This window comes from Balaenoptera acutorostrata, chromosome 1 (genome assembly GCF_949987535.1).
Source record: "Balaenoptera acutorostrata chromosome 1, mBalAcu1.1, whole genome shotgun sequence".
NCBI classification, from domain to species: Eukaryota; Metazoa; Chordata; class Mammalia; order Artiodactyla; family Balaenopteridae; genus Balaenoptera; species Balaenoptera acutorostrata.
In genome coordinates, this window is record NC_080064.1 from 32,252,401 (window position 1) to 32,277,889 (window position 25,489).

The 25,489-nt window shown below is 45.6% G+C and overlaps 1 protein-coding gene across 4 annotated transcripts in view; it reads left to right on the forward strand.

Moving 5' to 3' along the window:
• Positions 1–25,489, forward strand: part of MACF1 (microtubule actin crosslinking factor 1) — a 329,628-nt gene that overhangs the window by 251,695 nt on the left and 52,444 nt on the right. For 3 of the 4 annotated variants that reach the window (XM_057535030.1, XM_057535517.1, XM_057534539.1), the window contains exons 59-61: positions 23,511–23,672; positions 23,846–24,016; positions 24,654–24,820. In XM_057535030.1, the coding sequence (XP_057391013.1) occupies positions 23,511–23,672; positions 23,846–24,016; positions 24,654–24,820 (500 nt within the window). Of the gene's footprint in view, positions 1–11,952; positions 16,693–23,510; positions 23,673–23,845; positions 24,017–24,653; positions 24,821–25,489 lie in introns of those variants that run through there. The other variant, XM_057536092.1, reaches the window with a different exon arrangement.

Below are 25,489 nucleotides of genomic sequence, written 5' to 3' on the forward strand. Positions count from 1 at the left end.
AGCAGCACCCCTGATCTTTGCCCACTAGATGCCAGTAGCAACCTTTCCCCAGTGTGACAGCCAAAAATGCCTCTAGACATTGCCAGATGTCCCCTGGAAAGAAAAATTTTCCCTCAGTTGAGAACCATTGCCCTAGATAGGAGAAAATTGCCACCTGTATGTGGGAAATTTAGGACTCAGTTGGAAAAGGTGCTCGTTAAGATAAATATTGACGTGGCAAGCTACCTTCTGGTAATCTGATTATGACTGTGTAGTTAGCAACACCCTTAGGCTGGGCCCTGGATTCTTTATTTTTGCTGGTGCTGATCTGTGTTTGGTTTAAAAATCTCAGTCACTTTTCCTGGCAGCTGCGGTTTCTTTTGCATAGAGTGGTTGATGCAGGTGTTCAGCTGATGGAGCATTTCTATGGAGAAGAGGAACTTCCTTTGTGGAAATACTTGAGGGAGCTTCCTTGCTCTGTGCCTTTAAGGGGAGACTACAGTCTGTTCTCAGCCCAGGAGCTCACAGTTCTCTGCTGATATTTATAACCCTTATGTGACCATCCCCCTCGGCACCTCCCTCCCCCCCCACAAGAATTCCAATGCTCTGTAATAATCCTCTCCACCCACACCGTAGCAGCTGGGTGGGGAGAAGGTGAAGGAGCCTTTAATACCCTTAAGTTTGCTTCATGTTGAACTTTTTCCAGCCCCATTTTAAAGTTTTGCCATTAATATTTTAAATATCAGCACCACAAGCAAAATCCCAAGATTGTTGCCATTACATCATCTTGAAGGAGCCTCACGCCTCAGTGAAGGTAGTAAAATCAAATGGAAGGGCGTCAAGAAAGTGTTGATGGATTTCACAAAAATCCGTCTGGAAATTTTGATAGCAAAGGGAAGATTTTAAAGCAAAAGCGAATATATCCTCAACCAGAAGGAAGGAGTGAGGAGTTTCTCTTTGAGTTTACTGAAATTCTTCACATGTAGTGTCAGCATGTATCATTTGCAACCAAGATTGATCGTCATGTGAAACATGTGTGTCCAGAAAAACTAGAATTTATCCTGTGCAGAACTTGTGTTTATTGTTGAGTTTTGATTAGTGGACGTGATTGAGATAAGCACAGACTTGCAGAACGGGGCTGTTTCTCGCTGTATCTAGAATGCATGTTAAGTGGTCTCAGCCTTAGCCTAGTCCTGGGCACTTTGCAGCTAGCTGGCTGGCACACGAGCTATAAGTGGTGATTCTCTAGGAAGTACGATGAGTTGCTTTTAAGGGCATTTTGTTGTTAGAGGTGGTTGGTTTACCAGGAATAAAATCAGTCCCACAGGGAGCAGGTCAGGTCAGGTCACTGCACCAAAGCATTACTGCACCAAAAGGCTGTCTCCTGCCAGACAGACTCTTCCCAAGTCTCAGCTGTCCTGGTTGGAAAAACCTAGCTATGGGGAGAATGTACTCCCTCCCCACCTTCCTTATTACTTTGCCAGTGCCACTACCGAGTGCTTTTCAAATACCAGTCTCTGTTAGTGACTGTGGAAGATTAATGGGATAACACTTATCCCCTGGGCCTTCACAAGCTATTTTCCTACCACCAGTACTGTGATTTGAAATGTGGACCTTTCAGAACTTTGGCCACCCAGGGATGAGAATAAGTGCTGCAAGGTGGTGGTCCGTGGATCACTTTTTGGGGGTTAGGAGGAAGGGGCTCTGTATTCCTTTCAGTCCATCCTTATTGAGCACTTGCTCTGGGCCAGTCCTTGTGGTGAGAGCTGGGGTCTCAGATAGTCTCTAGTTAACAGTGCAGTAGGAGAAACAGGCACAAAGAATTGCAGTGGTGGTGATATAGTGGTAAGAACAGTAAGAGAGACCTAAGTCTAAATTATCTCCGATCCTAACCCCCCCGTAAATCAGACATTTAAAATCCCAGTTGCAGGTAAGAAAACTGAGATTTGAAGATGTTAAAGTAACTTGTTCAAGCACAGAGCAAATAAATGTTAGAGCCGGGATTGGAAAGATCTGTTTGGCACCAAAACTCGTGCTTGACCAGTGGCCCTCAATGGGGGTGGGAGGAGCAGTTTTGGTCCTTGGAGGACATTTGACAATGTCTAGAGACATTTTTTACTGTCACAACTGGGGAGGTTGCTACTGGCATCTAGTGGGTGCTGCTAAATTTCCTATAATACACAGGATAGCCCCTTACAATAAAGGGTTATTCAGCCCACTTCTAGAAATGTAGGGGGTTTTGATATTTTGCCCTTTTCAGATTCCATAACAAGTAAGAGTTAACTGATGAAATAGTCCCATTGCCTGGGGAAGCTTGGTGGTTTTCCTCCCTTTTTTCAAAATTTAGTTAAGAAACAGTGTTGGTTCTGAGAACGACTTGTACAGATCCGTTGGATCAAGTCAGGATCTTGGGGAACTAATTTGAGTCAGTGGCTAAAGAATTCTCTCCATGCTCCACCAGTCCCCACCCCACCCTGCCTGCCACAAGGTTCCTGCTGTGGAAATCAATCAGCTGTGTATCTCAAGCTGCTTCCTGTAGGGTGTGTTGTGGAATGGCATCAGCCCTGCACCAGCTGGGAGTACTGACCTCAGTGTGATTTTATCAGACTCTGTCTCTTTTGAGCCTTGCTATTTGGAACAAAAGATCCACTGTTAGGAATGCAGAGAACTAGTGTGATTGGACAGCTAGCGTGTACGCACATGGTTCCCACGGAAAAAACAGACATAAATTATGCTGTAGCCTTCTAAAACTTGGGCCTCCAAGGTGGTTTTCCCTTAGCATCTGTCTGTATTCACCCTTCTTTCTGTGAGTGCTTATCCTTCCCCCAGATCAATACAGGAGCCATCCGATCTGATGGATTAAGTGGTGGCATCCTGCAAAACTGGTCTGTATCTGTGCCTCCACTCTTTTGCTTCTCCAGTCTTAGAAACCACATTTTTGATCCCTACTGTCTATCCAGTCTTGTTTCCTATATAGACCATCCACTCCATCCACTTATCCCAAACACTCCTTATTCATTTTACCTATTTGATTTCTACTCATACCTGATCTCCTCAAAACCTTCTTGATCGCTCCCCCCCCAGGCTAGCTCACTACTTCTCCCGTTCTCTTAAATCACTTAATATGTGTAACTCATTTGGCCTTCATCATATACTGCCTAATTTTGGCATTTAATGATTATATGCATTGTCCCATCCCTCATCTTAACATATCCATTTTTGTGTCTCTCACAGTAGTTAGCATATGGGTATATGGGAGATTAGTGAACATTTGACTGATTGAGTGAATGCTCTTTATTTCTCATGTGCCACGTGAGCTGTAGGATTCAAAATGCTGACTGTTCTGCAACACTTGACGTAAATCCTTGTGTGTCCTGAGAAATTCTAATCCTAGCCTGGATTCCTCACCTCTACATCTTGCCTCTGGGCTCCCTTCCTTCTCTACTAGTTAGCATATGTTAAAGGAACACAGTTTCATTTCAGTATTAGCCTGAACAAAGTAAAACTAAGGAATTTACTACTTTAGATGCACCTGAAGAAAGCCAGGTTCTGAAATACTGTCTTGTAGTTACCCATTACATTAGAGTCACTGTCATTTACTCAACCAGTTGACACCAAGAAGAATCTTCATACTTCATTCAGCTTGGCGTAGTGAGAAAAATTGAATATGAGGTTGAGTCAGAAATATTCAACTTTGAATTCTGGCTCTATCATTTACTAGCTGAGTGACCTTGGGGGAAATTACTTAACCTCTCTGTATAGTTATTTCAACTATAAAATGTGAACAGTGGTAAATCCTACCTTTAGGGTTTTTATGAGAATTAAATGAAGTGATGTAGATGAAAACCCTAGGCAGATACTAAGTGCTCAATAAATGATAATATTCTTTTAAGAAGTTTATCCAGACACACAAATTATAATATTATGAAATCTTTTTAATAAGAAAAGTTATTCCCTTGGTGCCTACAGCTTGATCATTCCCCAGAAGATTTGATCTAAGACCCAGCACCAGATTACATTAGTTCTTTTTCTTCTTGAAAAAATGGAAATGATGAAGATAAAGTAAATTAGTTTGATGACAGCAATGAAACAGGTGGATGGACAAAGAGCCTTCCTGAGCAGTTTTTCTGGGGAACAAATGAAGAGCTCGTTTCCAGCCCTATACCAGCAATACATAGGCAGGTTTAGGTCCTGACTCCTTAACACAGCTTTAAATATACTGTATGTACACATACACACATATACATGGTTATTAATTAATTTATTCATTCATTGATATCAGAATCCCACAGCCAGCAAGTTTCTCTGAGACCATTTTGACCTTGGCTTATGTGCTCTACAAATCAGTATTATTTTCAAATCATTAACCAGAATTAACCAGAAGCCATTACCAGCTCAGTGACTTCCCCAGACACTCAGTTACCTAGCAGATCAGCTTTAATGATCTCAGGGTCCTTGGCCTAATTAGCTTATAGCATAGACCATGTTACCTTCCTCTGTTGCCATACAATGGCAACTACCAAGTCAGCATCTTTGAGAGAGACACCTCTTAATATTAATCAATCTTTAATTAAAACATTAAGATGTGAGGGGGAAAAATATCAGCTTAATTTCAGAGGAAGCAGCTTAAAAACACAGATATAATTAATCTCTCTGCCAAGCACATATACCAGATCAAGATGTTTTACAGAAAAGCTTTCAGCAAATGTATATTTCTAGTATTTGGTTACGTGTATTTGTGAGCAAGGGAAGAAGATGATAAGAATTCAAAGAAATTGAACCTGTCTTAGGTCTTCTCCAGCTTGAATTCATTGCATCCATTCAAGTAAACCATTTAATATCTCTCTCATTTTGCAGTTCACTCCCAGAGGAAGAGCTCTGATTTGGGTCTAATTCTTTAAATTCAAACCTAACTTGTTTGTTTGTGATCAGTGATAAGAATTGCTTTAGTAACAAAATGAAAGAGTTTTCAAAAATCTCTTGACTCTGTATTACTTATTTTACCTCCTTTTCTGATATTGGAGAGAGGACCCCTACAGCAAGATTCCTTAGAGATTCAGCCCAGGGATCTGTTTCATAGAAATAGCTACGCACCTTTGTGAAGTTGCTACTTTGTGAAAGTTGTGAAGTCATGCCATCCTAGAATTGGAAAGGCTACTCTTGGTGTTAAGTGAAAGCCCACATGGTCACTTTCTCAAGGATGTCTCCCCTGAACCTCCAGACCACATCAGGGCCCTTGACAGATGCTCTCATAGCACTGTTTGCTTTTCCTTCAGAGTACTTATTGCAATTGAATTAAAATGAATATCTGTCTCCTGTACTAGAACGTAGGCTCCTGATCATGTCTTGCTCATCACTCTCTCCCTTAGTGTCTGGCATAGTTTAGGGCACATAGTAGATCCCAATAAATATTTGTTGAACAAATGAAAAGAATCAAGGCTACACCTTGTGGAATTACTTGCCTTAAGAGGACGGGAAGAGGAGCCCAAAGACACAAAAGAAGGACTGGCTAGAAAGGTACCATCAGTATAGCACAGTGTCATGGAAGCCAAAAGAAGAGTCGCAATAAGGGAGGACCAATACTTACTTTCTCACCACTGCTTATCCTTAATCCCCTACAGTCTGACCCAGCCCCCATCACTGCACTGAAACCATTCTTTCGGAAGTACTCACTGACGTCCTAGTTGCCAAGGCTAGTGGCCTTGTCTAACTCATTGTCTTCCTCATTCCTTGTGCACCATTTAACATCATATCTTCTTTCTTAAAACCCTCCTGTCCATTTACTTTCCTGACCTTGTGCTCTCTCCATTTTCTTCTCTGGCTGCTCGTCTGCTTTCTGTTTTGGTTTGTCTTTCTACCTCCCCAACATGTGGTGCCTGAAATCCCGTCATCTGCCCTCTTCTCCCCTCTCTCCACACTCAGCCCCAGGATGTCCAACCCCTCACTGTTCTACAAGAGAAGGTTTCCACGTATCTATCTCTGCCCTGAACTTCAGTCTTTCTGGACACCTCCACATGGGTAGCCTTTGAGTCCCTCACACTCAGTATGCTCCACATGGAATGTGCTGTCTCCTTCAGTATTTTCTTCCTCTCTGCTGCTGTTTTATAGTACTACTGTGCCCTCAGTCATCCAAGAGTAATATGACAGCCTTATTTTAAATTTATTTTTCCCCCCTAACCTCTACCTTCTATTGGATCAGTTGTAAAGTCCAAATCGTCTGCCTCTGCAATTTCTTTACCGCCCCCTTCCTCAGTTTCACGAGTCCGGGCTTTTGTTACCTGTTACCTAAACTGTGTAACCCTCCTAGCTGATTGTTCCACCTTCCATCTTCCCCAACTACGCTCTGTTCTATACATATTGATACCAGTGCAGTATCAGCAGACCTAGGCTCAAATCTTAAGAAGCTTAGGTGTTTAATAGCTGTGTTCCTTTGGAAAAGTAAGTTTAGCACCCTAAGTGTCATTTGTAAATTAAGGATTTGGATTTTTTTAATGCAATAATATATATTAAACGGCAGTTGAATGAGCAGCCAGGCTCAAATTCTTAGGAAACTTTCCACACACCACTCAATAACTCGCATGACCCCCTGGTAAGTTAAATAAGTAAGTCTTGGTGTAGTCATGGTGTTCTGAATAAAGCAAAAGTTCATGCTTGGCATTCAAGGGCCTTCGTGAACTGGCCTTGAGCTACTTAACATTCTGATCTTTCATTTTTCCCTTGCATATATCCTATAACTTAAACCATGATAACCTTGAATTTGCTTCTTTAGGGTCCCTACCTCTTTAGGTTTCCTGCCTCTAGTCCTTCACTTAGAAATCCTTTCTTTACTGTCTCTGTATATCCAGATCCTAATGAGTAAATGTGATTCCCTCCGTAATCCCCTGCTTTCCTTCCTCCCACTCTTCTGTTAGGCCTTTTCTCACTTACAAAGCCCTCTGCTTTTGTCATCACTACTGTCTTGGGGAGTGGCTAAAGAGGGATTAATACACTGTCTTTTGGAAAGTCTACAAGCAGGAAAGGGCTTACAGAGGTCATGAGAGTTCCTGAAGAGTGTGTGGAAAGTTTTCTCATGAGTTCAAAAATACACGAGAACTCAAATAGCATCAAAATCCTTAGTGTCCCATTTAAAGCAAGCTTCACATCATGCTGCATTGCTTAATGAGCCACTCTGTAGCCATCTTTATGTAATAAAAGGATGGTAGTGACTGATGCCCAACAGGTTCAGACGAATACTGTGGAATTTCCACTTGCCACTAAATAAACGCTTGTAAAGTCTAGAGATCCTAAGATGAAAGGCATTTTGTAAATTTTAAATGTGCAAGATCCAACCAGTCTTCTGTCCCCTCCTCTAGTCAGCACTAATCCTCCGAGAGAGAGGTGGATGAAAAGGCAGTATAGAATCTGAGGAAGTGTGGATCTAGGGTCTCCAGATTTTCCTAGGAGGCTGGTGGTTTAAAAGTCTGGAGCAGACAAAGGCAAAGTGCCAAGTCCAAAACTTGGAAAGGGAGCTGTGTTAGGGTGTGAGGAGACTCCACCTTGCTGTTTTAATTAGGAGATAGCAGGAAGGGCCAGGATTGTTCTTTCTTCCAAGTTCACCAAAGGAAAATCTGACACCAATTCTGTTCTTAGGAATTTTGAAATGAGTAGAGAATTCTTTGAACTCTGTAATCAACTAATTGGAAACTAATTTGAAATTTGGCATCAGCACAGATATTTGTGTTATAGGAATGGGGGAAGCATCCAAAGGGGTGCTCCCTGTACTTCTGTTTTTAAAAGTTTACACACAGCATGTGAAATGAACAGATGCTTTTTTTTGTTGGAGCTGTCAGGGTAACAAGAAGTTGAAAGCTGTATCAGGTATTTATTTCAGTCACTGAGATGGCTATTGGCAGAGTTCCACATACCAAAACTAAGGAGAAACTCATGAACAGATTAAAAAAAAATATAAGACATGGAGGAAAGAGACTTTGTGCCTCCTTTCCTTCTAAACACAAACTGATGATTTTACACAAGGAGCGAAGTACTTTTTGCAGGGGAGGGGGGATAATTGGCCAACTTTATGTAATCCTTTCCACAAGGCTGTGTTTGAATTTTGGGCTGTGTTTGAATTTTGGGGAGATTTATCTGTAATGGTCTCCTAATACACTAGTCAGAGAGTGTGACTTAAGCTGATAAGTAATTTGAATCTGAACTTCATAGTTGCTAAAATGCTCCACTTATTTATTTATATTATAATATGGAGCATTGGCGAGAGTGGTGAGAATAAGGGAGATAGGTGTGGGGAGGGATTAAGAAAAGACTGAATTGACTGGCACCTGCCTTGGTGAGGAAACAGGAAAGGAATTTCTGGCCATGAAGTTTGTGATTCCACATCAATATCATTCTTCATAATAGAATAACCACCCACCCTTAGTCCAGAGCCAGAATTCCTCAGATTCTTCCAACCAGAGGGCCCCTGGCACACTAAACAGTCTGTTATGATATCTCAACACATAAGTGAGTGTATTTGGCCAGGGAGATTTGCTAGTGAAATTGATCTTGCCTTTCCTGGGTTTTTCCAGTTGTACTTAATAATTAAAGGAAAATTAAAACCCAGATTCCCTGAAACATAAAGTATCAGATCTGTAAGCTTATCAAGCCTTCCAGTCACATTGTGTTAGAGTTTGAAGGGACCTTAAAATTCATCTTGAACAAACTGTTAGAGGAATTGTAAATCTCGTTCCCCAAATCTCTGCCAAGTGATTGCTTGAATTTCTGCTCAGACACCTCCAGGGTCAGAAAAGTCATCCCTTTAGGGGACACCCTATTCTTTGAATAGCTGTGAGAAAGCTCTTTGTTGGTTTGACATCTGCCCTTGGATCTTAGTGTGCCAGCTTCAGTAGACATCCAGAACAAGCTTCCTTCCTCCCACTTCCCAGCCCTTTAGATACTTCATCATATTGCTTGGAACCTTCTCTAGGTCAAGCATTCTTGGTTCTTTCTGCTGTTTGTTCCTCAGAGGACAGTTTTCTAGTGTCTTGCAGTATAGGACCAGGAGGACTCAGGATTCTGGGGCAGCTCCTTTAACAGTTTTAGAACTAAAGAATATTCAAGTTAGAAAGGCTGTCAAGACACAATCTAGTCTGCACATCCTCCCTTTCAGTTACAGATAGAGTCTTCTGGATTTGAGTGGGCAGAAATTGATCAGCTTCAAAGTGAGAAATGAAGTGTAAGACATTTTGCCAGTCTTTTGGTTGCTTAATTCTGATCACAGGCTTCAGCTGACACCTCATTTTTGCCAAGGACCTCTCTGGCTCAAGTAAGCCTAAGGCTCAGCTTATCATTGCCAGATCTCCATACACCAACTATTGGCTTCACTTACTGTCTGTGTAAAGGACAGAAATAACTTTTCTATAAGTTTTACTACCTGTATTGACCACCTGGTCAATTCAGTAATTTTAATAGACTTTTTTTCCTTCATAAAATCAGAAAATGACCATCACAAAGGGAGCAGCATATTACATCCCTTCAGATATGCAGCTGCCTCTGGTGGACAGTTTCGTGGGTTGCCCTTTGTACTTTAACAGTCACCAGGTGACTAGATGGCTTTTCTTTTCTTTTTATAAATTTATTTATTTTTGGCGGCTTTGGGTCTTCGTTGCTGCGCACAGGCTTTCTCTAGTTGCGGAGAGCAGGGACTACTCTTCGTTGCGGTGTGTGGGCTTCTCATTGCAGTGGCTTCTCTTGTTGTGGAGCACGGGCTCTAGGCGGATGGGCATCAGTGGTTGTGGCTCGCGGGGTTGTGGCTTGCGGGCTCTAGAGCGCAGGCTCAGTAGTTGTGGCGCACGGGCTTAGTTGCTCCGCGGCATGTGGGGTCTTTCCGGACGAGGGCTCGAATCCGTGTCCCCTGCATTGGCGGGCAGATTCTTAACTACTGTGCCACCAGGGAAGCGCTAGATGTCTTTTCTAAAAGCCAGAAAGCTGTGGACGGGATTGTGGGCCACTTTTCTCTAGTATTTTCCATCTTGAGACTTGAAATACCCATGCTTTTCAGCTGGCCCCAAGGAGCTCAGGTTTCCTTGGATGTGCCCAGCAATAAAGGAGCCCAGGTATTTGGGTGTGGGGCACTGCTGCCAGCATCTCCACCGTCGCGCAGCCCCCCAATTCCCTAGTCCTCAACACCATTCACATCTGTGGGCAAAGAAATCCTGGTGGGGGAATGGAACAAGACCTGACGTACGTGAGGAGCCGAAGAGAGAAGGTGCTGGAGTTTATCCAATAACTTGGTCCGAATTTAAGTGCCAGGTTTAAGGCTGGAGTGTTCTTGGGCCCGGCAGAGGCGCGCTAAAGGTGACATTGGAGGGACTAGGGACACCCTTTTGGTGGCAGAGCCGAATCCGGGAGCGATGCGGGCGGCATCGCTACCCTGCCGGCAGATGGGGCCCAGAGTGGCCCTCGCCAGAGCCGGCTGGCTGGGGGGGGGGCGGGAGCGCCCCTTCTGGGTTCGCTCGCCCTTGGGCTAGGAGCCCGGCGGGTTGGTACGCGGCAGGGGCGGCGGGGGCGGCGGGGGCGGCGGGGGCAGCGGGGGCCCGGCCCGCGGCGGGAGGGCGGGGCTTTCCTTTGTCAAGGGATTTGCGCGGCGCGGCCGAGACTCACGCGGGTGTCGCTCCCCGCCCCTCGCCCTCTCGGGGGGCGGGGCTCTCCCTCCGGCCCGGCGGGGCGCGGTGGGCGTGGGCCTGTGAGCCGAGCGGCCGGCGCCGGGCTCCCTCGCCAGGAGCCGCGCAGAAGCCCCTCCTTCGGTGCCTCGGCTTCCAATCGCCTCCGCCGCCCCCTCCTTCCCGCTCGGGCAGCTCCCCGCCGCGGCTCCGCCCCTGCCCTCCTCCCCTAGCTGTCCGCGTCGCGCTCCCCGGCGTCCAGCGGGGCTGCCCGGGCGGGGCGGCGCGGGGAAGGGGAGGAGAGCAGCCCGCCAGCCGAGCACTTCTAGCGAGCGGCGGGCGAGCGGGCCGCGCGGCGCGAGGGAGGAGGGCTCGCCCCCTCTCGGGCCGAGCGGAGCCTTTTGTTCCCAGCCAGAAGTTTGCATGCCGGGACCGTGACAGCTGCGGGCGGGGAGGACGGCGGGGCCGGCGGCGGCGGAGAATAGAGGCGGCTGCTTGACATGCAGCCCGCGGCGCGGCGGCTGCGGGCCGGGGACGGGAGGCGGCGCCCACAGCACGCGGGACTCATCTGCCGGAGGGACAAACTAACTTCCTGAGCGCGGGACCGGAGGCCGGCGCGGCCGGGAGCCACCTGCCAGCCTGCGGTGAGGCAACCCTGGCCCTCGGGGCGCGCGGCACGGCGCGGGGGAGCAGCGCTGAGCGAGCCCTTCCGAGTGACCCTCGGCCGCCGCTGCAGCCTGTCGGCCTCTGAAAGGCCCGGCGCCGGGCTCCACTCGCCTTGTTTGGCGGCCACGGCGCAGGGCTGTTCTGGGATCCACAACAATGCCATGATGTTTTGGAGACAGGAAGCCCCAAGCTGGCCGCGAATGAAGGACTTCCTGTGTTTAAAGTTGCAGGAATATCCGCCGACCAGCCCAGTTCAAATGCAAACACCCGAACTAGGGAGGACGAATGGCTAATTCAGACCAGCTGGACTCTCCAGGGCTGGAACTGAGGATAAAATGAAAGGAATTCCTAGGAGCTTGGGCCATACTTGAAGACCAGAGGGGCTGTGCCATTGTTATTAAAGGACACAATCGATATAAATCCTCTGCTTCCAACTCTGCTTGGGTGAGAAGTGAGTGGAACTAGATATTGAATAAGACTTGTCAATATCAGATGATTTTTAACTGACTGAATTGGAAAGAGCAGTGCTCTTAAAAAAACAAAAAAGCCATAGAAGGAATTATTTTGTTTGTTGAATACGTTATACCATTTATCTGCCTGCAACTATGAGGCTGCTAACCGGTGAGGAAAAAGCTGTTCTTCTTAGAGCATCTCTCAGAATGGTTTCAAAGTGGGACTTCCAGGCCTTTCTGGAGGGAAGTTCCAATTGGTGGTTTGAGGTTACGAACATGTAAAAGGATTTTTAACTTATGCAGAATGCATTTTGGGGGAACCCGTGAGAAACTTTTTAAAGGTTGATGGTTCATCTTGTTTGAAAAATATGGGTAAGCCACTCAGCAGGCCAGACTGTTTAAGGCAGAACCCCATCTGCCTGGGGAAAGGAGAGGAAGAGGATGGCTATATAGAGGATTGCTATGTTCCGCAGCGATCTATATATGATACAATGAGGATAAATGAACAAATTGACCAGGGGTCAAAGCTTAATCAGACTTCAAAAAGCACCATGGAAAAGATAGAAGGAAGTACTATATCCAGCAATGGTACATTAGGAGCAGCAGCTAATGTTTTTGAATCCAGAGCACCAGAAGGCAAAAAGTTGGATGAGAGAATAATATTTGATGCACTAAAGCTAAGCAGTGATGTGCAGAAGTCAGCACCTGTGCCACCCAGAAGGCGGCCAAATGCAGAACGCAAGGACAATGTTAACAGGAGATCATGGAAGTCCTTCATGCCACCGAATTTCCCAGAATTTGCAGAAAGGATGGAAGCTTCTCTCAGTGAGGTGTCCGAAGCTGGTGCTTCAAATCCTTGCTTGCAAGAGAAGAAGGAATCCAGTTCTGCATTAACAGAAAGTTCTGGTCATTTGGACCACAGGGAACCTCAGTCAGAGTCTGTAACTCTGGAACATGTGTCCAAATCCATAGGTATTCCAGAAGGGCAGGATGTGAAAAACTTAGGTGGAGATTGCCAAGACTTCAGATTTCAGCAGCACAGTGAGATCTCTCCACGTGAATTCCAGCCTCTAGAGTCAGAAGCTGCAGCAGCAAGTGGTAACACAGATGTAACGCAGGAACACATATTCTCAAGTGCAACCTGGCCCAGAGCCATGAAAAGTTTGGCGAAGGGAGGCTTTGGCGAGAAGCAGCACCCCCTTCAGGACACAGGTTGCACTGTAGAAATGCCACCTCTCTCCCCTTGCCTGAGTGAAGAGCTGTTGGATCCAGAGTTGCATATTCTCATAACCCCCAGCCTGAGAGAGAAAACAGAGTCTGAGCTAAAGTTTGAGGAGGATGAGCGATGGATCATGATGGAGGCTGAGGAGGAGTGGGAGGAAGAGAAACTGTCAGAGAGAGGAAAGACTTTTCTAATGGCAGATGAGGAAAAGAACAGCCTGGCAGATGTTTTCGAAGAAAGAGAGCAAGCAAACACTGTAGCAGTGGTGGAGGAAGGAGCCGACTGCTCAGCTGCTGTCTTGGGGACTTTTGACCCCCTAGCTCTTGGTCAGATCTGTTGCTCTGATGACTCACAGCCAGCTAAGAACCTTTTGGCGTCTGTTCTCAAGGATGCATCTCTTGATTACAGTTGTGTTCTAACAGGTGAGAGTGCTGTAGGAGAACTGAGAAACAGAACTGCTCAGGGGCTAGAGGGTCTTGTTTCAGATTTAGAATGCACTGTTGGTCCTGCCAGTTCAGAGCAGCTCTCTGACACAGATTCAGTGCAGATGTTTCTTGAACTTGAAAAGGAGTGTTTATGTGAAGAAGGAGTAACTCCTTTAGTTGAGCTGGAGACTCAAGCCTCTTCTGAAGGGCTGGCCCCATCCCAGGATGCAGAAAATTCACTTGTAATTAGTCATTTTCCAGGGGCTGCCTTAGAAAAGGAGCATGTAGGCGTTTTAAATGTAAGAGCAAAGGACTCTGATCCTGGGTTGGATTGTGACTATTTTAAAGCCCTGGATTCTTCTCAGGTGCCTAATACTTCTCAGGTGCCTAATACTTTGCAACTTACTGCCTACTCTGATACCGTGAGGGACGCTTCCACTGTTAGTGAGGAGGAGGGTGAAAAAGTGCCTTTTAGCCCCGAGACTGCAGGGGAATTTAACTTTAGACACCCGGCTGATCTGGAGTCACCAGGAAAGCCAGACCCAGGAGGATTGTCCAACTCTGATCACAGGGCTTCTCATGAAGAAAATGTATCAGGCTTTGAAGCCAAGCTGGCCAAAGAAAATGGCAGTTTGTCCCAGCTGGACTGTAGTGAAGTTGAGGGGGATGCCGAGGAGTGTGTGGAGAGAGTCCCACTCAGTTCTGCTGTTAGTTGTGAACTAATAGATGTTACCTCAGGATCTGAAGTAGAGGCGTTACCATATGATTCACATTTACTAACAGATGAGATTCATTGGGAAGGTGAGAAAGGAGCTACTAATCAAGGAAATAACAGTCTGACTTCCTTGGGAGATGTGGACCTTTGTGAATTGTTGTCCGTGGAAGGAGCTTGTGATGAGGATGGTGAAGCACAGGCACTGGGTTATGATGCCAGGCTGGAGGACCGAGCCCCAGCACATCTTCCTAGAGACCTCCCAGAGTGGGTCTCCCAGGATCTCCAGAGGAAGTCCCCAGAGTCGGAGATCCTGAGTCTGCACCTGCAGGTTGGAGGACTGGGACATAGCAGAGATGGAGTGGAAGCTGTGAATGACATAAAGCCCAAGCTGAATATGGCCTCATTGGAGGGATGGGAAACAGAAATGAGAGATTCAGATGCATTGCTAAATATCCTTCTGGAGGAACAAGTTACCAAGGCTAGTAATACGGAACCAATTTTGGAGGAATGGATACCCATCCCACAGAAGCCTGACCCAACTGCTGCAGTGCCCACTGTAGAAGAAGATGCCCTAGATGCTGCAGTGCCTGCCCCAGAGGGAACTGCTGTAGCTGCTCTTACAGTGCCCTTCCCAGAGGAGGATGTACCTGTTGTTCCAGTGGCCACCGTGGAGGCACATGTCCCAGCTGCTGCAGTGTCAGCCACAGAGAGGGCTGCTGCCCCAGCTGCTGCAGTGCCTCCTCCTGAGGGGACTGCTCCACCTGCTCCAGTGGCCATCACAGAGGAGGATGTACTAGCTGTTGCAGAATCCTCCCTGGAGGGGACTGCCCCAGCTGCTGCAGTGTCCACCCGAGAGGAGCCTGTAGCCCCCACTACTGCAGTGCCCACCCCAGAGGAGCCTGCCGCACCCGCTGCTGCAGTGCCCACTCGAGAGGAGCCTGCAGCTCCCACTACTGCAGTGCCCACCCCAGAGGAGCCTGCCGTACCCGCTGCTGCAGTGCCCACCCCAGAGGAGCCTGCTGCCCCAGCTGCTGCAGTGCCCACCACAGGGGAGCTTGCAGCTCCCACTACTGTGGTGCCCACCCCAGAGGAGCCTGCCGCCCCAGCTGCTGCAGTGCCCACTCGAGAGGAGCCTGCACCTCCCACTACTGTGGTGCCCACCCCAGGGAAGCCTGCAGCCCCAGCTGCTGCAGTGCCCACCCCAGGGAAGCCTGCAGCCCCAGCTGCTGCAGTGTCCACCCCAGGGGAGCTTGCTACCCCAGTTGCTGCAGTGCCCACCCCAGGGGAGCCTGCAGCCCCAGCTGCTGCAGTGCCTACCCGAGGGGAGCCTGCAGCCCCAGCTGCTGCAGTGCCCACCCCAGGGGAGTTTGCAGCCCTAGCTGCTGCAGTACCCACCCCAGAGGAGCCTGCTGCCCCAGCTGCTGCAGTGCCCACCCCAGGGGAGTTTGCAGCCCCAGCTGCTGCAGTGTCCACCCCAGAGGAGCCTGCTGCCCCAGCTGCTGCAGTGCCCACCCCAGGGGAGTTTGCAGCCCCAGCTGCTGCAGTGTCCACCCCAGAGGAGCCTGCCGCCCCAGCTGCTGCAGTGCCCACCCCAGGGGAGCCTGCAGCCCCAGCTGCTGCAGTGCCCACCTCAGGGGAGCCTGTCGCCCCAGCTGCTGCAGTGTCCACCCCAGGGGAGCCTGCCGCCCCAGCTGCTGCAGTGCCCACCCCAGGGGAGCCTGCAGCCCCAGCTGCTGCAGTGCCCACCTCAGGGGAGCCTGTCGCCCCAGCTGCTGCAGTGCCCACCCCAGGGGAGCCTGCAGCCCCAGCTGCTGCAGTGCCCATCCCAGGGGAGCCTGCAGCCCCAGCTGCTGCAGTGCCCACCCCAGGGGAGCCTGCAGCCCCAGCTGCTGCAGTGCCCACCCCAGGGGAGCCTGCAGCCCCAGCTGCTGCAGTGCCCACCCCAGGGGAGCCTGCCGCCCCAGCTGCTGCAGTGCCCACCCCAGGGGAGCCTGTTGCCCCAGCTGCTGCAGTGCCCACCCCAGGGGAGTTTGCAGCCCTAGCTGCTGCAGTGTCCACCCCAGAGGAGCCTGCCGCCCCAGCTGCTGCAGTGCCTACCCCAGGGGAGTTTGCAGCCCTAGCTGCTGCAGTGCCCACCCCAGAGGAGCCTGCCGCCCCAGCTGCTGCAGTGCCCACCCCAGGGGAGGCTGCCGCCCCAGCTGCTGCAGTGCCCACCCCAGGGGAGCCTGTCGCCCCAGCTGCTGCAGTGCCTACCCCAGGGGAGTTTGCAGCCCCAGCTGCTGCAGTGCCCACCCCAGGGGAGCCTGCCGCCCCCACTGCTGCAGTGCCCACCCCAGGGGAGCCTGCCGCCCCAGCTGCTGCAGTGCCTGCTGTGGAAGAAGTGTTCCCTGCTGGCGTACCCTTCCAGGGAGATACTGCCCATACTGACTCAGTGCCTGTCTTAGAAGAAGGAAGTCCTGTTCTAGAGGAGGCTTCCCCTGCTGGAATGGGGATCAAGGAGGACCTTGATTCCCCAGCATTTGGAATGAAAGAGGTGACTGGCACAGTGCTGCATGGGAAAGTGCCTCTGGCTGCAGTTGATGGATTAAATTCAAATGAGGTAATTGTTGCTCATATTGTTGGGGAAGGATCTGGAGAGTAAAGTGAGATTTGCAAGTTCTCTGACTTGGTGGTGATTAGAAAGGGCACAGATTGTTCTTTCTTTGGTTCTCTTTGGGGTGTCTGGGCTTTTCTGGTCTTTTTTGGTCTTTTTATTGAGTTTATGGGGAAAATGTGTTTTTTATCTGCTGAAAAACTTTATAATTCAGACTCTCTCATTGTTTTTAATTCAGATATAAGCAAAACCCAAAGAAAACAGGGATGTAAACAGTTTTTGGCTTACATTTTGAAAAAGATTATTAACAGGAAAGGGTGATTCTGCTTTTGAATTTTACAATAAGCATGTTCTTCCCTAAATCAAGAGGCTGCTTGCTTCTTCATCGGTGATGTCAGCAGTCAGGTAGAAGCTAGAATGTGGACTTTGGAGTGAGACCTGGAGAACTTTTTAACCACTCTGAGACAGTTACATGTCCTGAGGCTCCAGTTTCTTCATTTGTTAAGGCAGAAGAACCCTGTGAGGGTTGTGAGGATAAAATGAGATAATCCATTCAACGCATCAAACATAGAAGATTTCAATTACTATCACTATGCTACCCCCTTTCCCTTATTTATTTATTTATTTATTTATTTATTTATTTATTTATTTATGGCTGCCGTTGGGTCTTTGTTGCTGCTCACGGGCTTTCTCTAGTTGCAGCGAGCGGGGGCTACTCTTCATTGTGGTGGCTTCTCTTGTTGTGGAGCATGGGCTCTAGGCGCACGGGCTTCAGTAGTTGTGGCACATGGGCTCAGTAGTTGTGGTTCGCGGGCTCTAGAGCGCAGGCTTAGTAGCTGTGGCGCAGGGGCTTAGTTGCTCCATGGCATGTGGGGTCTTCCCGGACCAGGGCTCGTGTCTCCTGCCTTGCCAGGCGGATTCTTAACCACTGTGCCACCAGGGAAGCACCCCCACCCCCTTTCCCTTTCAAATAGATATGTTGGTTAGTTGGAAGAATTCACCAAGGCGGGTTGGGGGAAAGCCATATATAGATGTGTGAATAACAGTTTTTTAATACAAATGTGTGTTTTTAAAAGCCTAATAAGGCACAGTAATATTTATGAAAAAGAGGCATTTTAGTCCTCTTGTCAAACTTTGTATCCTGAAGCAGTCACTTTTCCTTTCCTGGACCTCTTGTTTCTTAATCCATAAAATAAGAATTGGGCTGATGTCCTCCTGGGTCTCTCTTAGCTCCAGGATTTTGAGATTCCTGATGTTAGAAAACAGAATGTGTTGTGAACCCTTTTCCCAGGTTTCCTATCCTTGAGCATTCTTAGTCAAAGGATTTTGAGAGTGGCAGCTTTCTACAGTTCACTGTCCTGTCGTCATTTGGTCGCTGGTAAGGAGTGAAGGAGTTAGAAGTTTAGTCAAATACATTCAGGGGTTACTGAGTGAGGAGGTGGTTTTGATTTTACACCATCCTCGGGACCCAAAACAGTGCCTTCTTCGTAGTATGCCTTCCCTGTTGCGAGTGGATAAATATTAATCTCCTGAATATCCATGGATGCTGCAAGAAAGATGGGTTCACCCGATTGCAGAACCTTTCAGGGCAGCCTTAGCTAGAGGACCAATTAAACATGCAGCTGCCAGCAATGAAAAATCATCTTGATTGTAGGCTATAAGCCGTCAACTGTGCCACAGATCCTCCTGCTTAGCTGAGTGGTGGTAGTGTCACCTGGGCTTCACCAATTATTTTGTAATTAGGCATCCCATCAAATTAGAATGCATCACCTTTCAGATTGAGGGATTTGATTCAGTTTTCTGAGTTTTACTGAATTTGGGATTGACACTAAGATCCCAGCAACCTATCCAAAGTCACCAGCATTCTTGATTATACAGAATATTTCTAGTATAAAGCCTACAGCAATAATCAATGAAATATAGGGATTACATTATAAAGAGCCAGTCAAATCTGCATAAAGGAAGAATATTCAGAGAAACTCTTAATATCAGTCTCTGGGATCTCTGTTTCCCCATCTACAAAATGAGTAGGTGGGGCTAGGTAATCTCTAAGGATCCCTCCAGCTACAGGAGGTTGTCATTTTATGAAATATTGCCTGATATAAATGACAGGAGAAGGAAATAGTAGCCCAGCTGCAAAATCTGTGATTTAAAATGAACTGCTTTAGATCCTCTGCACGTGTATGTACAAATGTACACATGTATACATGGTTAAAATAGATATAAGCTTTCCAATAGCAGTCACAAGAAGGTTTGATTGAGGAAACAAAAGGCCAGAACTTGCTTGCTATTTCTGTAGTGGGATCCTAGGCCCACTAAGAACAATATGTGGTTATTTAAGCCCTCTCCTCATGTATAGACTTCCTTAGTCTTATTTCCAGTCATTGGTTCAATGGAAGAAAAAAACGTTTTGTATAAAACAGTGGTTCTATAAAATTAAAATTAGCCAAGAAAGTCTTTTTAAGCAAAAATTGGGGAGCCCCGCAACTTCAGTTCAGTGTTTGAATACTCAGCTGATCAGCAGAACTTTTATGGATTTGTTTGCTTTCTCTAACACCATTTCCATGCAAGGGTTCATTCATTTATTGGATAAATATTTATTGTGTAGCTACTCTGAGCCCGGCACTAGGGCTTCTGCAGTGAATAGCATCGGCATGGTCCCTGCCCTTGTGGAACTTATACTGTAGTAGGGGAGGCAGACATTAAGCAAAAATGACAAAAATACATGCTTACAAATGTGGCAAATGCTTTGAATAAAAAATAAAGGTTATGATGAGAAACAATAGGGGTATTTAACTTCAATTGTGGTGTCAGGGAAGGAATTTTAAAACTAAAACCTGAAGGATAAGTTACTTAGTTACTTAGAGAGTCAGAGGAAAGAGCATTCCAGACAAAGGAAATGGTAACTGGGAAGAGCTTGGCATGTTAGAACTAAAAGAAAGCCAAGTGGCTTGACCACAGTGAGCAAGGGTTCCGGAAAAGTGCCTTGCAGTAAACCTGCAGAGTTAGGAAGGGGCCAGATGATGCAGGGGCTGAGAAAGAAGTCCTCAAAAGGATTTCTACCTTAAGAGCCATAAGAAGCTATTGAAAGATTTTAAGTAGGGGAGTGAAATGATTTAATTTACGTTTTTTAAAAGATGACTCTCAGCTTAAAGATAGAGAAAACTGGTTCACACTGACAGTAAACATTCTCAACATTATCCGGGCTTTATAAATCTCAGATTTCTTTTGTCTTATATTTGTTAGTTCATATTATGATAATTGACATGGAATACAGAAAACACAGAATGGTTTGCAACTTACAAAAAAAAATCACACTGGCTACTGTGTTTAGAGTGGATTGCAGGGGATCAAGGACAGAGTAAAGAAGCCTGCTAGATTACTGCAATTGTCCAGGTGGCTTGGACTAGAGAGATGTCAGTGGATTTGAAGACAATTGGATGGATCTAAGATACAGTTTGGAGGCAGAATCAATAAGACCTGATAATGGCTTTCATATTGGGAGGGAGTGAGGGGGAGTTATCAAGGATGGCTTCTAGTTCTGGTTTGCACAACTGAGTGGATGGGTGTTGGAGGGTGGAGGGAACAAAAAGTACTCATTAAACCGAGAAGGCATCTTGAGACCAATAAAGGAGGCAGGTAGCTCCATATAATCAATGGATCAGTTTATTGTAGGGTAACTTACAGTCAGGGTGGGATCAGACAGACAACAACTCGAAGCATTTGCAGCTGCACTCTGCACCACCCAGGGGGCCACTGGGACAATTCTGCAGTTAACCTAGGGTCTGGGGTTTATGGGGTGGGGGCAGCAGGTGCTTGGAAACAGGACATGCATTCCTAAGTCAAGATTTATGAATGGGTACTAGTCTCATGGGCGCCAGGAATATATGTCAGCGAAGGTTTTCATCATTGTTTGGGGACTAACAAAACATAGGGGCTACTGGGTCCTGATGATTATTAAACAATATCTATTATCTACAAAGCCCGTGACAACAGAGAAGTGATTTACTGTACGGTACAGTCCTGGGTTGGGTCTGCAAAAGGACAGGAGAAGCTCTAAGGGCCCAAAATGGCGTCACTTATGCTCACAGCCATACAATGGGGGCAGTAGTAAATTGCTTAGGGAAGAACAGATTTGGGGGAGAGGAAATTAGCAGGTTCTGTTTTGGAATGGTTAAGTTCAAGATGCCTGTGATTCATTTGTATGGCAATATTAAGCAAGTAGTTGGATATCCAGATTTGAAATTCAGAAGATATATATAAATTTTAGAGTGATGAGCATTTATCATGGTGAATATTTACAGCCGTAGGAATGGATAGAATTGCCTAGAGGAGAGTGTGGAATGAGAAGAGGGCTCAGGACTGACATGCTACTCTTATCCCTACCCCCAAAGGCTAACATTTGGAGATCTAGAAGAGGAAGAGGGCAAAGGACATCAAAAAAGGATCAGTCAGGATGCAAACTGGGAGACTGTGGTGTTACCAAAGATAAAAGCATTGGAAGAAGTTCTTCGGGAAGTTTTCTGTTTTCTATCCCTGTTGCATCTTACAGCCTTGCAGTAATTTTTACTAGTGTTCTGCTCTGGGAAATGTCTGCCAGCACTGGTTAGTTAATAACATGGCACAGTCCCATTGAAATAGTAAGAAGTAGGAACTTAATGTATCTTAAAAGCACTGGTTTTGTACAACAACTTTACTTGGGAGTTGAGAGAAAGGAGCAAGTGTTTTCAAATTTACTTTCTTTAACATTCTGTTCACTGGTGTTCAATATAAGTATTTAAACAGTACTTAGTATCTAGAGGCACTTTCATATATTTTTAAACTTCTGAGGGAAAAAATGAGACAAATACCCATTCCCTGTCAACTTAATCCATAGAGTGGACATGGGAAATGAAGTAACCGCTAATGCTTCTATGTGAAATGTTCACGAACAAAGTAAATCCAAATTTTAAGAAAAGAATTCGCTCTGTTATATCAAAGAGATTGTTAAGCTATTTAAATTTTATTTTTGCTTTTCTGTGTCATTTACATCGATAGCCAGTAGAGCTTCTTGCCAGGAGAGGAGGTATTCTCTGTGTTGCCCAATACATTAGGCCCTAGCCACACGTGGCTGTTAACCCGATGAAATGTGGCTAGTGTGCTTGAGGAACTGAATTTCTAGTTAGAGAGCCACAGGTAGCTGTTGGCTACCATATTGGCACAACAGAGAAAAAATTAAATGTCAGTCATAGCATGAGACAGGATTTAATTACTGAGTAAAAGGGGGCTCTTCGGTGTGGACTTGACATCTTCTCTCTGTACCTTAGGCATTTCTGCTTTCTTTGCCTTTCCAGCCCCTGCCCCACAGCCATTTTGTTGCACTCAAGCAGCTTAAGCCATAGGAGTTGTTTTTCCCCCTCTGCTCTGATTTTTCTGCAGTGAAAACATCTTTAACACTAAATAGAATCATAGCACTTGCGTTCTCTGGGAACCATGCTGTCGGAGTAACAGTCATTTTTAGCTGAACTGCCTTGTAGTGTTGCCTAACAAAATATGGTGTAATCGGATTATAGTGTAAAATGAAGCCCACTGGTGAGTACCTGTATAACCTTCCTTTTTCAGTGTTCCCTGGAGCCTTTCCTCCCTGGTGACTCACTTGTTCAGCCACAGACCACTCTTGCTAGAATCAGTTTCCTAATCCTAGTGTGATCTGTGGTCTCACATAGGCCAAAATTAGTCTTACCCAAACTTATAATTTTCTTTTACATTTATTTTTGTCCTCTTAGATTTTCTGTCATTCTTTGGCTTTAATTGGCTCACCTGTCTCACTGAAACTGAAGGAACTTTTTATGGAAGAGAAAAGAATGGAAATAGATCTAGACTAGTGGAAATATGGCTCATTTTATCCTCTGATAATTGAGAGAAATCTGATCTTAGGGACAAATATTTATCTCATTCTTTTCCTTAATACCATTAGAGTGGCAAAAGTACTGTTCTCTTGTGACTCTTTGTTTCCTTTTAGAAAGTTCCAAGTAGTAATGGACCTTGACTGCATTAGAAAGAAACATTCACATTGCTTGTTACACTTGTTCATATTGTTTTAAAATTCCATTGTTTCATGGTGAACATGGATATATAGTATCATTATTTTAAAAATATTTTATGTATACCTGCATCTTACTCAGAGTAGGTGTCTGAAGTTGTTAAGGACATCTCCCAGTATTACTGGCCCATTTCCCTTTGTAATCAGAGGAATACTATTTCAAGATTATTGGCCATGTGTGGTCTATGGCCTTGGAACAGAATGGAGTTAAATAGCCACAGGGGGATTAAGCTATGAGGTTGGTGTTCTTCACACTATTAATATGTTTTGGCTAATTGAGTTATTAGTCCAAGTCAGAGAAGAGCATTGCATGTATCAGTGGTCAATTAAAGCTATTCCCCAAGGTATTTTTAATCTTAAATACTAGTCAGTCTTCCCTTTTAGGACTGATATGCATCACACTTTCATGATATCTTGAGGCTGGTGCTGCTTTTATTCTCTATAGCTTTTTGCATTAAAAATTAAGAAGATTAAAAAACAAAAACAAACCATGAGTCATTGGGTTAAATGCCTAAGTAGTGCTGTAACTCTCTGTAATTACTTGTCCGTAAGAGAATGTATGTATTGAAATATGAAACCACATGTTTCCTTGATACTTCCCCGTACAAATGGCTTGTTTTCTCTTGTTATTCCTGGCCCTCCCTTGTTAAATCATAAATCTCCCAAGAATAACCAGTCACTGTGTGGTGTAGAGGATCTCATTGCTTTTAGATTAAATCTTCTTTGGCTTACAATTATCTAGATGTTTCAGAAAGAACAGGTGGATCCTCTTCAGATGAAACTACAGCAGGTGAATGGACTTGGCCAGGGCTTGATCCAGAGTGCCGGAAAAAACTGTGATGTGCAGGGTTTGGAACATGACATGGAAGAGATCAACGCTCGGTGGAACACACTGAATAAAAAGGTGAGTGTACTGGGAATGGAGGGCAGAGAAAAGAGACATTGCAATCTCTGGTTTCCCTGGCACCTGAATGCAAATAAAAATTTGCAGTTCCAATCTGTAGTTACAAAAAGGGGTGAGTAGTCATTTAAAAGCTCTCTCCTTTCTCGTAATGAACCTCCATGTCTGTGATACAGGTTGCACAAAGAATCGCACAACTCCAGGAGGCTTTGTTGCATTGTGGGAAGTTCCAAGATGCCTTGGAGCCATTGCTCAGCTGGTTGGCAGACACTGAGGAGCTCATAGCCAATCAGAAACCCCCATCTGCTGAGTATAAAGTGGTGAAAGCACAGATCCAAGAACAGAAGGTAAGTGAGAGTGTTGGGGCAGTGAACTGTAGGAGCCGTAGGGAATGACAGACAACACATTTGCTTACGGTTTCAGGAGCATATTCAGGAGTTTTAGTAGAATCCTAACCTACCTTGTGTGATCCAGAAAAGAAAGATGGAAATTGATTTTTATCATCTTACTTTATAATCTCCTAGACTACCATGACATGTATTGAACTGAACAATTTTGCTTGTTCACTTATCCTATTTTAGTGTTTCAGTCACCACTTTATCTTAAGAGGTTTTTAGTGTTTTTTGGGTCAGCAATATTTAAATAATGTATATCATGTATAAGGTTCTACCTATATATGTATATATTTTTGGTTGAATTTCCATTTCAGTGCCTTTTTCTCCTGGTTCAAACTAAGTTCCCTATCAGTCACATAATGATAGTCACTGCTCCATTTAAAAACCTAAGTGTATGAAAAGTTTATATGGGTGGTAGGAATTATATATCATGTTTTTGCCTCAGGCTGAAAAAAAAAAAAAACTTCATTATTCAATTAAACTTAGGGCTCAGTGGGGTGAGGTTTTGGATTTTGTTTGTTTTCCTTGTTTCAGATTTTAAAGTGACCCCATGTTATCACTTTTCATTCCTTTTAAACATGTACATCAGTTGCTCCAGCGGCTCCTAGATGATCGAAAGGCCACAGTAGACATGCTTCAAGCAGAAGGAGGCAGAATAGCCCAGTCAGCTGAGCGGGCTGATAGAGAGAAGATCACTGGGCAGCTGGAGAGTCTCGAAAGTAGATGGACAGGACTACTCAGCAAGGCAGCAGCCAGGTAAAGCCACTGGGGTTTTGAGGAATATAGGTCAGAGGCGGTTTCTGACTTGCATCACTGAGGTGCTCTAAAAGCCCCTGGATGATTCATACAGTGCTTTGGTAGGTGTTTAACGGCTTTTATCTTGAAGAGAGATAAGTTTTTAGAGATGATCCTCATAACCAGAGTAACTCAGGAAATGAGCCTCAGCTACTCCATAAATTTCTGAGACCTGGAAGACTCATTGCTCTTTGGTGGTGTTCTGTTGCAATATAATCTTGGTTCCAAACAGCAGACGCAGACTCTTACAATCCAGCCAAGTTATTTTCTGAGTTTTGGAAACAGATTTTTTCCATTCATATTTATAAATAATGTTTTCGATACTTGGAATTGAAATTTATCATGTTCTTTTCTGTTAGCTTATCCTAATATTAGATATTCTTACATCTAGGAGCTAGTCTGTGGTTCTGTTAAATGAGCATTCAAGAGATGCATGGACTTTCTTCACTAAATGGCCACAAGACAGGCAGTATACTTTTCTCCTCCAAGGAAGTGCTTTCTCTTTCCATAGCTGTAAGTTAGCCCAGTGTCACTTGAGCTTAATAAGTCACACCATGTCTTTACTTTTAGCTTATACTGTTCTCAGTTTTAAAAATAAATGATAACTAATCAGAAATCAGTATGAGAGTT